Source organism: Grampus griseus (genome assembly GCF_964374135.1).
Source record: "Grampus griseus genome assembly, chromosome: 2".
Classification (NCBI taxonomy): domain Eukaryota; kingdom Metazoa; phylum Chordata; class Mammalia; order Artiodactyla; family Delphinidae; genus Grampus; species Grampus griseus.
In genome coordinates this window covers 140,590,889-140,603,799 of record NC_139018.1, presented here as the reverse complement: position 1 = coordinate 140,603,799, position 12,911 = coordinate 140,590,889, and the positions used below count along the sequence as shown (strand labels likewise).

Below are 12,911 nucleotides of genomic sequence, written 5' to 3'. Positions count from 1 at the left end.
GAAGTATAGGTTTGTTCATCAAACCTCAAACACTAGAGAGCAGAGGGCAGCATTTTTGAAGTTTGAAGTAAATAAAAGATATAGACCAAAACCAACAACAACAACTTAATCCATTAGTCAGAAAATATACTGATATTGTTAAAGGTAAAATATATAAATGTAGTAACATCCACACTTATTCAAATCTATAATTTTTTTTTTTAAAGGCTCTGAGAAACTAAAAACAAGGAATTGTCACTAAATCCATGAGCTTTCTTTCCCTCAGCACTGAAGCCTTTGAATTTCAAATAACGTTAAACTTGGTCACCTGTTTTTCTTTTTCTTTTGTTTTTTTTTTTTTTTTTTTGCGGTACGCGGGCCTCTCACTGTTGTGGCCTCTCCCGTTGTGGAGCACAGGCTCCGGACGCGCAGGCTCAGTGGCCATGGCTCACGGGCTCAGCCGCTCCATGGCACGTGGGATCTTCCTGGACCGGGGCACAAACCCATGTGCCCTGCATCGGCAGGCGGACTCTCAACCACTGCGCCACCAGGGAAGCCCCACCTGTTTTTCTTAATAATATTAAGTTCAGCAATAACAGAACATCAAGGGGGCAGATACACTCCAAATTTAAGAAAAGTCTGATCTCTATTCAGTATATTCTGTCTCATGAAACACGGAAACAAATAACATCACAGATTTATACGATGAAAATGAAAGACCACATGATCTAGGGAACACTGGGCTGTGAAACAACAAAATTGTTTCCTTTTATTTGCCACCTTGTTGGATGAGGACTAGAAGGAAGGATGAGTATGTATGTTTTACAACCTGTAGGTGAACTCTTTACCCTACTGCCCCACATGACTGAATATGGCGTAGATATTGACATAAACTGTGTTCAATTATTGTTATAACAGTTAAGAGTTTAAAAATGGATAAATAGGGACTTCCCTGGTGGCGCAGTGGTTAAGAATCTGCCTGCCAATGCAGGGGACGCAGGTTCGAGCCCTGGTCCAGGAAGATCCCACATGCCGCGGCGCAACTAAGCCCACGCACCACAACTACTGAGCCCGCGCTCTAGAGCCCGCGAGCCACAACTACTGAAGCCCACACACGTAGGGCCTGTGCTCCATAACAAGAGAAGCCACCGCCATGAGAAGCCCGTGCACCACAACGAAGAGTAGCCCCCACTCGCCACAACCAGAGAAAAGCCCACATGCAGCAACAAAGACCCAATGCAGCCAAAAATAAAATAAATTTATAAAAATAAATAAATAAATAAAAATGGATAAATAAAATTTCCCCCAGCTTTCTATTTCAGAAGGAACATCCCAGGGGATAATAAAGCAAAAAATAACTCAAACTGTATGAGACACAGAGAGAGAGAGAGAGAGAGAGAGAGATTATTTAGCAGACCCTAAGAAAGTACTTGAGTTTGTTCCCAGGTGGGAGAACTTCTGTACCAGGAATGGAAACTGGGCAAGGGGAAAGAGAGAATGAGCAAGCAAGCACAAGAGCAAGCTGCTACTCCCATGACTTGCAGGAACTTCAATCTGGACTCTGGCTGGAACACTGATCAGAAAGAGACACTGCTTCTATGGGTGGTGGAGAAGGGAGCTCAGTGAAACTTTAGCTGGATCAAAGGGAACAGAAAAAAAGAGTTCCTGGACCCAGAATGAAGCCCCAGACTGGGAATAGTAGAGCTAAAAGAATAAGAAATTGTGAACCACGGAGAACTAGCTTTCACCCCTATGCTGTCACCAATTACCTATGTAAGGATCTTAGGCAGGCCTTGGTTTAATATGTAAAATTAAACTAACCTGAAGGGTCTCTGAGACCTTGAACAGGCTAGGCTACAACAGCTGGGCAAATTAATCTAGAACTATTGGATTTCTACATAAAACTTAAGTCCTAAAGTAGACAAGCAGACTCTCTGCCACATACATACTACTGCCCTCCTGAATACACATCTGAGGCCTTCTTATAGGTCTAAGTGATCCCAAGTCACAGACATTCTGAGTCAATCAGTGGTCAATGCTTCATTTCATGAGGCACCTGGCATTCTAATCATTAGCAAAGAACAGCCCAAAGAGATTCTCAGCAGTATACAAGAAAACAGGTGCCCCAACAGACCCAGGCAAAACAACAAAGCGTTTCACTTGTCTTTTCCTCTATCTGGTCTTAGTCCTGCCAATGCATATTTTGCCAGAATGGTTGCTGTAAAACACTTATCTGATCACAGAGACGTCCCAGTTCAAAATCCCCATCACCTTCAGTAAGTAAACTCTTCTTCCAGCGTGCAGAAGCCATTCCCATCTGGTCTGTGTCCACCTCTCCAGCCACTTCCCAGGGTACATTTCAGTCACTGGTGTCAGAGCTTGAGCTGTTCCTCCTGAGTGGCCCCAAACATAAATCTGCCCGAGAACTCCTCATCCCCAAGCTCCTGTTCCAGGGCCCCTCCTCCTGGATGCCTTCTCTGAGTCCTCTGCCCTTCCCTTCCTCCCTTCCTCTATGGCAGCACTTCCCACAGTAGGCTGGGATCCTAAGTTTTCTCATCAGTCTGTGAGTCTCCCGAAAATTGGGGTCATATCCTTTACCTCTATGCCCAGGGCCTAACACACCTAGTTCCCAATGTTATGGGGGTTGTCACTGCTCCCACCCCTCCCAGAACCTTTCCTTGAAGCCTCTCCAAACCCTGGCTGATACACCTGTCCCTGCCTGCCCTGCCCAAGATGTCTGTCACCCAGAGGCAGCTTCTCTTCTCCCTGTCTAAGCCCTTCCACCCCAACCAAAAATTCCATTTCCCAAGAACAGAATTGCATTGCAAGCATTCTAACAAGACTCACAGGATGTTAGAGCTGAAGTGGACCTCAGAAATGACCTGGTCCAGTGGCTTCCAAATGCCCGTCTGCAGACTGCTGCTGGACTGACTGCAAAAGAATAACATGGGGAGTGACTTTAAAACACAGAATCCCAGGCTCCACTGTGGAAATTCTGATTCAGTAGGCCTGGGATGGATCCCTGCATTTTTTTAAAAAGCTTCCCAGTTGATTCCAGGGCACTGGTCTAGTCCAACCTCTTCATTTTATACATGAAGAACTGAGGCTCAGAAAGGGGAAGTTCATCCATCAAATAATTACCAAATGCCAAGACTTATGCCAGGCACTGAGGACACAAAGGGAAGGCCCAGACCCTGTTTTTGAGTGCCCTCCCCTCCACAACCCACTGAAAACACCTCTCAACCACATACCTGTGAGTGCCACCAAAAAGGCTCATCAAGGGGACACAGGCTTCCTACAAGCAAGGAAGGGAAAGGGACTTTCTCTGACTGCCCTTGTCAGAAGTCATCTCATCCTCCCTTGTGCTCCCTTTTGTTTTACTTATTTCTCCTCATAATTTTCTACCTTTAATGTAGTACCTTCAAACTACCTTTAATGTAGCTTACCAGTAAAATGTTCTCTCTTCTGCTATTTCATAAGCCCCTCGACAGGCACTCACTGAATCATTAATTAACTGGTATCCCTCGATTCTAGACTTGGATTTCTACTTGGATAGGCATCTCAAATCTAATATGTCCAAAATCTAACTCTTGGATTTCCTCCTACATTCTTTCTCATTTCAGTAAATGACAACTCAGTCCTTCCAGTTGCTTGGGCCAAACCTTGGCATCTTTGAGTCCTCTCTTTCCCTCATACCCTTAATCCAATCCATAAGCAAATCCCGTCAACTCTACTTCCAAAATGTAACCAAATCCAACCATTTCTCACCACCTCCAACCATCTTCTTTTCTCTCCTGGATTCCCACAAAAGCCTGATGACTGGTCTCCTTGTCTCTCCTCTTTGCCTCTACTACTCACTCGCAACACAGCAGCCAGAGTGCTGCTTTTAAATCATCCACCAGATCATGTTCCTCCTCTCCTTAAAACCCTTCAACACCGTCCCACCTCACGCAGAGTAAAATCCAGTCTTCACCCCAGCCTACATGGCCAGGACGATCTAACCGTCCTCTGTCTCCTACACCTCTCTGTTGCCAGTCTGCTCCAGACTCCTTACTGCTCCTCAACCAAGCAGGGCATACTCCTGCTCAGAGCCTCTGCACTTACTATCCCCTCTGCTTGGAATGTTCTTCCCCTCAGATCTCTGTGGGCCCACTCCTCACTTCCTTCAGGTCTTTATTCAAACACCACTTTGTCAGGAGCCTTCTATGACCATTGTGCATAAGATACCAATCCCCACCCTCACCATCAATCTCTGTCCCTTTAGTCTGCTTTGTTTTTCTTCACAGCCCTTATAGCATCTGACACATTATATAACTGCTCATTTATTTATTTTCTGTGTGTAAGCTCCACTATGTTTACTAGACGGTAATCCACCATTAGAAAGGGGGAATGATGTGACAGGCTCATCTGTCCAGAACGAAGATTGTTCAAGGATAGTCACAGATTCCTAAGCAAGTTTATTACCAGTCAAGCAGCTGGCAAATTTGCTACAGTGTTTGTATTTAGCTTTTGAAAACTTTTTATAAATAGAGAGACCTTGAGTGGTGATGGGGCCTTGCCAGTGGGAAAGGGTCTATCTGAAGTCACACTTGTCTATGAACCCTAGGCCCCTGCAGGACTAAGTTAAATATTATATTTTATTGGTGTTAAGTGCCTACTGGCCATTGTCCCCACAATAAGGTCATCTGTCTTGAGGACTGGATCAGTGTGACGCCAGTGGAGGGGGAAGGCTAGCTCTGAGAACCGCAGGGAAGAGGAGAACACAAGGTGGTCTTGAGTCTTAAGACAAGAGGATACAACTCTGTGAATATACCAAAACCCACTGAATTACGCACTTTAAATGGGTAAACTGTATGGCACGTGAATTACATCTCAATAAAGCTGTTAGATTTTTAGAAAAGATAAAAAGGAAGAAAAGAGGATAGAACTGAAAGGAATTGGGATTATAAAAGACTGTACAACTGACTGGGATGATACAAGTGGAAACTAGGCATAGGCAACAAAGTTTAAGCAGAGCTAAGAACTGAGATAAAAACTGATACTTTGTAACCAGTACCCCCTTTTCCTTTCATTACTTGAAACAGAGCTCAGCACTAAGGGACACTGCACTTTGTTAAAAGGGAAAAAGACCCAGAGACAGAAAAAAGAGAGACAGGACTCCTCTTGTTCACACACCATCCTTGAGGAGTTTCCCCCCACTGAACTTTGTAAAAGCATCATCTCTTGGTAGTAGGGATCCCCAAATTTAGGTAGGAAGCCAGTAGCCTCAGACCTGCTGGGAACCAAGCCTCCACTCCCCAAATAAAAGGGCCCCAGAAAAGAAAAAGTGGCCATTCCGCAGATCACTCCTTCCCCAGCTCTGGTACCCCTGTGTTTGGTGGCTCTGGGTGTGCCACCAATCTCATCTACCACAGGCAAACCACAGTCCCAAATATCCCGAAATTAAAAGGTTGGGGTGGGGGCCAAATGTACTATTAGTATTGGGGTGTCTCTTCAGTTCCCTTAGGTCACTAAGGAGTTTAGGAGCTGCTGAGTCAAGGGCCTGGTAAAGGATGCCTCTCCCAGGTACTCTACTCTCACTCCCCTTTTCTTTTTCTCACACCTCCACACCTCCACACACACACACACACACACACACACACACACACACACACACACACACACACACACACACACACACACACACACACACACTCTTCTCCTTCCTGTTCCTCTCTCTCCCCCTACTCCTTCCTCCATGCCCCTCTCCATTCCTCCGTCCCTTTCTCTCTTCCCCCCTCTTGTCTCCCTCACAGATGTTCTTCTTTATCCCCTTCTTCCTCTCTCTTCTCTCCTTCCCCTCTCAAAAGAGATCTGGGTGCGCTCTTTCACCATGACTGCTCAGACCCAAGTGCAGCCAGCCTCCTGCAGGAAAGCAGGGCGCCAGCCACGGCAGCTTTTCACCAACAACCCAGCATGGCAACGGACCCAACATCCAGGTATCTGCAATGTGTGCCCACTGCATATGTCCCTGGTGATCCAAGGGAATGACAGAAAATAACGTGTTCAAAGGACATCCCGATGTGCCCTTCCACCATCAGAAAAAATGGAATATCTTTTTAAGATATCTGTGAAATGTTCACAGATAAAATGATGTGATATCTGGGATCTGCCTCAAAATAACACAGGGCAGGAGGAAGAGAGCAGGGAGGGCATGTATAAATGAGACAAGATTGGCCACGAAATGATAACTGTTGGATCTGCATGAGGAGTACATGGGAGTTTATCATGTTATTTTTCTCTACATATGCACATTTCAGCACACTAGGAACCAGACTCTTGGATAGTGGACTCTATGGGTGCAACTAGCTAACCACCAAGATCACACCCATTAGGATGGCTATTATCAAACAAAACAGAAAATAGCAAGTGTTGGTGAGAATGTGGTGGAGAAACTGGAATCCTTGTGAATCGCTGGTGGGAATGTACTGTAGCCACTATGGAAAACAGCATGGCAGTTCCTAAGAAAAATCACACATCGTGGATATAACACTTCCACTTCTAGGTATATACCCAAAAGAATTGAAAGGGGTCTCAAAGAGGTATTTGTACATCTATGTTCATAGCAACATTATTCACAATATCCAAAAGGTGAAAACAACCCAAGTATTCATCAATGGATGAATGGATAAACAAAATGTGACATAAATATAAAAGGGAATATTATTCAGCCTTTAAAAAGGAATGAAGTTCTGATACATGCTAAAACATAGATGAACCTTAAAGGCATTATGCTAAATGAAATAAGCCATATACAAAAGGACAAATATCGTCTGATTCCACTGATAATGAGGTACCTAGAGCAGTCAATTTCATAGAGACAAAAAGTAGAACAGTGGTTACCAGGGGATAAAGGGGAGAAAGGAAAAGGGGTTGTTATATAATGGGTGAAGAGTTTCAGTTTGGGATGATGAAAAGGTTCTAGAGATGGACGGTGGTGATGGTTATGTGAATGTCCTTAATGCCACTGAACAGTACATTTGAAAATAGTTAAAATGGTGTAAATCAACTATACTTCAATAAAAATAATAACAAAAACACTAATAAAAAATTCTTGGATACCCTTAAAATATGGTTAAAATGGTCAATTTTCTTATGTATGTTTTACCACAATTTTTAAAAATAATGATAACTACCAAGGAACATTGAAAAAAAAAAAAAAAAACCACTTGTGTCCAAACTCTCAGCTCTTCAAGGCCAGCTCAGGTCAGCCTAGACATCATACCTCAGTGAGGTTCTCAAAGCAAGGGTGTGGTAAATATTGCTGGGAGTGTACAGCTGTGGAGAAAGGAATAACTTCTACCTATAGGCACATGGTCTAGTTTCCAAACACCACCTAAGGAAAGAAGAAAAATAAAATGTTTTTTAATAGGTCTGAAGGCAAATGTAATTAAAGTAAGTTAATAATAATAAAGTGTAGGTCAGACCCTGAGAAGAATCTCCAAACCTAATTCAAAGCGGGCCTCAAATGTAGTCAAAGATAGTACTATCCCCAGTCCCAGATCTTCTCCCTTTCGTCTAGCATAGTGTGCTGGTTCAGAGCCCAGACTTTACGTGGGTTCAAATCCCAGTTCTACTACTTACTAGCCATGTGACCTTGGCCAGGTTCCTCCACCTCTGTGTCTCAGTTTCCCCATAAGTAAAATGGGGGTTATAGGGGTTAAATGAGTTAATATTTGTAAAGCTCTTACAACACTGCCTTAAACATAGCAAATACACATGTTTGTTAAGTATTCTGCCACCAACCTCAGTGGCCAGCAAGCTTTACCTCATAATTTTTCAGAGTGCCCCTGCAGACCACTGAATCCCTAAACGTCAGGCTGATTGGATGCATGCACAGGGGACAGAGACAGGGCAAGTGAAGGTCGGTTACCCCTCCTCACAGCTCATCCTCCAGTGCTCAGGAGGGCTGAAGAAGCAGAGGATCAAGGAGTGAGCAAGGGGACCAAGGGGCAGGCTGGGGGAAAGTCACAGGTGGGGGAGAGGCAGGGAAGGGACAAGCACCAAGCAGGGGATGAGAATAAGAGAAGACATGGGGAAAGCTGGCAGACCCTTTTTTTTTTTTTTAATCTAAGTGGTCCTCAATTGTAACTGGACATCAGAATCACCTTGGGAACTTTGGAAACTACTAATGCTTGGCCATAACCTCCCAAGATTCCAATTTTAGAGGCCCGTGTGGAGAAACTAGTTAACAGTCCATCAGGTGCATGTACCCACAAATGACAGAATAAAGAGTCTCTTTTCTAATTCCGCTCACTCTCACTGTAATTCTGCGTTCCCTCGCTTGACTTCATTTGTCTTAACTTTGACAGACCAGCATTTATTTGGATTCTAAATAGAGATATAGACAATATTAATGGAAAAACTTACAAGGGAATGGAAGGAAACTCATTATTCCAATTCTATAGAAGGGAAATACAGAAAACTTTTTTCCTTTTCTTATTTGGATCTTCACATTTCAAAACATAAACTAACAAGCAGACCCTGTGCTGCCCAGATGAGGATAAAGTCAGAAACCAGGGGATGGGGTAGGGAGTGTCTTAGATCTGATGTCCAAAATAAGTTAGTTCTGAGGTGCTCCAATGAGTGTGTCTGATTATTTATTCCAGGGTAACCTCAGTTCCTGCAGACACTGGATTCTTTAGGGTTATTCAGACCATCTCTGGTGCCCAATAACACAGTTTGGCTGCAGAGAGGGGCTGGCAAACCTGAGAATCAGGCTCCATTGGCCCAGGCTGGCTGCTTCTCTCAGGCCACATACACACATGTGGATTTATAGGAACTTTACAGTTTATATAACACTATTGCCACTTCACAGGGAACTCGCCAGAACCAAGACTAATACTGAGGCTCCTGCTTGCCTCCAACAACCAGACTGCCCTTCCACTCAGGAATTCTGAACCAGGAGGTCTGACTTCACATTTCAGTTTCCCAACATCCTCATCTTCCCAAGGTGCTACTGCATATGGCACACATTTTCCTTCAACTGGTATTGAGACATTCACTACAGCCCTTGCCACAATTATGACACACCTTAGGGTGTTGTAAGACTGAGATTAGGAAACAACGTACTAGAACACTGTTCTGGATTAGAGGTTCTTCCAACACCAGAAAGATTAAGAGCCCAAGAGATTCTAGGAAACCATTAAATTTAAGCTGCTAACTCTACAAGCAAGGAAATGAAGGCCCAGAGAGGTGAGGTAATCAAATGAGATAAAGTACATAAACTGGAGAGTTTTTATTACTGTGAAAGATTCCTGTTATTCCTGGCAACATGACTGGCCCTGCCTTAGCTTCCCAGAGGGCCTGAAGTCTCCTACTCACAGTTACCCATTCAAATCTCTCCATCAAACACCCAGTATAAGGCTTATTAACCCGCAGACTAGTGAGTCTAGGCCTGGAAGCACATTAGAAACACATGGGGAGCAGTGCTAATACCTAACTCCACCTGAGGCCAATTAAATCAGAATCTTCAGGGGTGGGGCTGAGCATTTTTTAGAAAACAACCTAGAGGACTGATGTTGTCTGGGGCTGGGAACCACAGTCTTTAGACCAAAGTATAGTCCAGGGACCACTGGCCTCAAAAATCACCCCCAAATCTTGTTAATGATGCAGACTTCTAAGTCCACCTGCAGACTGACTCAATAGAAATAAAGTGGGTCTCGGGACTTCCCTGGTGGCGCAGTGGTTAAGAATCCGCCTGCCAATGCAGGGGACACGGATTTGAGCCCTGGGTCCGGGAAAAGCCCGCATGCCGCAGAGCAACTAAGCCCGCAAGCCACAACTACTGAGCCCTCGTGCCACAACTACTGAAGCCCGCGTGCCTAGAGCCCGTGCTCTGCAACGAGAAGCCATGGCAATGAGAAGCACACGTGCCGCAACGAAGAGTAGCCCCTGCTCGCCGCAACTAGAGAAAGCTCATGCACAGCAATGAAGACCCAACGCAGCAAAAATAAATAAATTTTTAAAAAAAGAAGAAAGAAAGTGGGTCTCAGGAATCTGAAGCTGTGACAGTCACCCAGTGGTTAGAGAATTACAGCAGTGGCACTGAGTGAGTCTCAGAAGTCACACCTGTGCTCCGGCTGACCCTGGAGTCCTGGATGGCCCCAGTAGCTGGCCTGGGAAAGGTTCCCAGATGATTCAGACTCTGGTGCCCACTCTAAGCTAAGAGCCCCTGCAGAAGCCCCCCTGCTTCAATCACCAGCAGCTGTGGCAAACCTTTCAAAAACAGAGCTGGAGTCCATCGTGGTTCTACACAGCCACCTGGGGCTTCCCATCTCACTCAGAGCTTCGGTTCAGGCCCCCACTAGGATTTACAAGCCCAGTGGGACCACCTTGGCCTCCTCTCCTATACCTTCCTCCTCCTCACTCCAGTTTTTCTCTCCACCCTGACTGCTCTTCCCTCAGATAAATGCATGGCTCCCTCTCTTACTCCTTCAGAACTCTGTTCAAACGTCCATTATCAGTGAGGCTTCCTTACTTAAAGCAGAAAATCTGCCTCCCCACCAAACCTCTCTATCTTCCATCCCAGCTTTGCTGTTTTTCTCTGTAATACTTTTCACCATCTCTCATACTTTATGTTTTACTTGTTTATTATCTATAAGACCTCACACACTGGATTACAAGCTCCATGAAAGTAAGATTTTTGTTTATTTTGTTCCCGGTTATAGTCCCAGTGCCTATAGTGCCTGGCACAGAGCAGGCACTGAAATATTTATTCTAGGAATTAATACATCAGGAACACCAATCTCAAAACATAACTTGTACCAAAAGATCAAAGAAGCTGATTATACCGAAATCACTTCTCCACTGATCTCATCTTGGCAGAAGCCTTTTTAAAAACAGGCTAGAGGCCTAATGAAACAGAAACCATTTAGAAATAAGTACTTCCCGTCAATTAATCCAATCCAAATGGGTTTGTCAGTCAAAGACAATTTGTTCCGAGGAACAGATAAAACTATGGAGACAGAAAATGGAGTTGAAAGAAGGTAATCGAACAAATAGATTTCACATACTGTCCTGGTATATGTGTAGGTTCAGAAGAAAACCTGAGAGCACTTACAGCTACTCTCAGACAGGAAAGTTTCCAGCGGACCAGAAAGTACAGGCTGCCATCCAGGGTTACAGTCGGTGAGATGCAGGCCCAGTGCAGGATATGACGGCCCGCTTCCCACCAGATCCATCAACCTAATGAACCTGGAGAGGACCCGTCCTCTTTCCCTTGTGCCTGCTTTCCCCACCTGCTTCCAAAACTCATTTGAAACCATGGACAGTACTTTAAGCTCTACCAAGTCGGGAGCACTAGAAGCTTTTATCAAGGCCACACAGCAGCTGGGGAGAATTCTGCCATTACTAAGTCTCACAGATGTCATCTGTTTTGCTCCATGTCTCCATCCTTGTCCTTGTTACCGCTTTCCTCGCCACCTCTGGTCTCTTCCCACAGTCATCCTACATGTCTAAGACCAATCTTCCCCATCACCATTTTCACGGGTCATTCACTCTGCTCAAAAACTTACAATAATTTCCTGTAGCCGATCACATCAGCTCCAACCCTCGGGCCAGACTTTTGAGAACCTGTCCTCTAGGCCTAGACTTTAAATTTCAGGAGCTGCTTCTTCACCCACCTCAAAGCACCAAATCACTGCCTTCACCTTCAACAGCACCAGTAAGCGATGAGACCTTAGAGCCTGGAACAGACTGGACCACATCTCCAACCTCCATTCCTGCCCAAAGCATCCTCACTCTCCACACCATCCATACCCATCCCCCCACAACAGCTTCTAGCCACACTGTCCTTTCCCACTCGACTTCCACAACACAAACACACACTACACACATACATGCATGCTCATTCATTCAACTGATAATATTAGTTGAGCACCTCCTAGGTGCCAGGCCTTATCCTAGTCACTATGGATACCACAGTGAACAAACAGACTAAGTCCCTCCCCATGCAGGGCTGACATTCCACTAGGAGACAAATGGACACAAACAAGCAAATTCATGATATGTCAGGTAGTCATATAGCCTTTCTCAATAGGAGTTCAGTAGGAAATCATAAAATGGAACGACTACATTCTCAATTCTGAAGCAAGTGAGAGTGCAAGCCACGTGAATACAGGGGAGAAGAGGTTTTAGGCAGAGGGAAGAGCAAGTAGAGAAGCCCTGAAGCAGGGAAATGCTTGATGCATTCAAGGAACCCAAACCAGAGCAGAGGCAGTCACAGGAGATGGGGGTGGGAAGCAAATAATGGAGGGCCACTGTGAGGACTGACTTTCACTCTTAGATTGAAGGCTATAGGAGGACCTGGGGTAAAGGAGCGACATGCTCTGACTTTCACTGTAAAAGGATTACTCCTCTCTGCCGTCTATCATCAGGTAGTAAAATTATGAGGGACTTATTTTCTTCTTGAATGTTCCAAAATTTTCTAAACTGAAGATATATTTTTCTTTTTTTTTTTTTTTAAGGCTGCAGCACACAGCTTATGGGATCTTAGGTCCCCGACCAGGGATCGAACCTGGGCCCCGGCAGTGGAAGCTTCGAGTCCTAACCACTGGACTGCCAGGGAATGCCCCAATTTTTTTTTAATTTTTATTGGAATATAGTTGATTTACAATGTTGCATTAGTTTCAGGTGTACAGCAAAGTGAATGAGTTATACATATACGTATATCCATTCTTTTTTACATTCTTTTCCCATATAGGCCATTACAGAGTACTGAGTAGAGTTCTCTGTGCTATACAGTAGGTTCTTATTAGTTATCTATTTTATATATGATAGTGTGTATATGTCAATCTCAGTCTCCCAGTTTATCCCTCCTCCCCCACTCCCTTACCCCCTTGTAGCCATACCATATTTTTTAAATGAAGGAAAAACAATCTTCCTAATCCTTT

General features: G+C 44.5%; 1 protein-coding gene across 7 annotated transcripts in view; it reads right to left on the bottom strand.

Annotated features, from left to right (window-relative positions):
• ZNF592 (zinc finger protein 592) overlaps window positions 1-12,911 on the bottom strand; it is a gene marked incomplete at its 5' end in the record, with an annotated part of 57,560 nt that overhangs the window by 36,903 nt on the left and 7,746 nt on the right. For 2 of the 7 annotated variants that reach the window (XM_082647918.1, XM_082647909.1), the window contains one exon: window positions 2,827-2,910. Coding sequence is in view for 2 of the 7 variants with exons in the window: in XM_082647909.1 (XP_082504035.1) it covers window positions 2,827-2,910 (84 nt within the window). Of the gene's footprint in view, window positions 1-2,250; window positions 2,373-2,826; window positions 2,911-3,230; window positions 3,275-7,243; window positions 7,313-12,911 lie in introns of those variants that run through there. The other 5 variants (XM_082647911.1, XM_082647910.1, XM_082647916.1 and 2 more) reach the window with 5 other exon arrangements.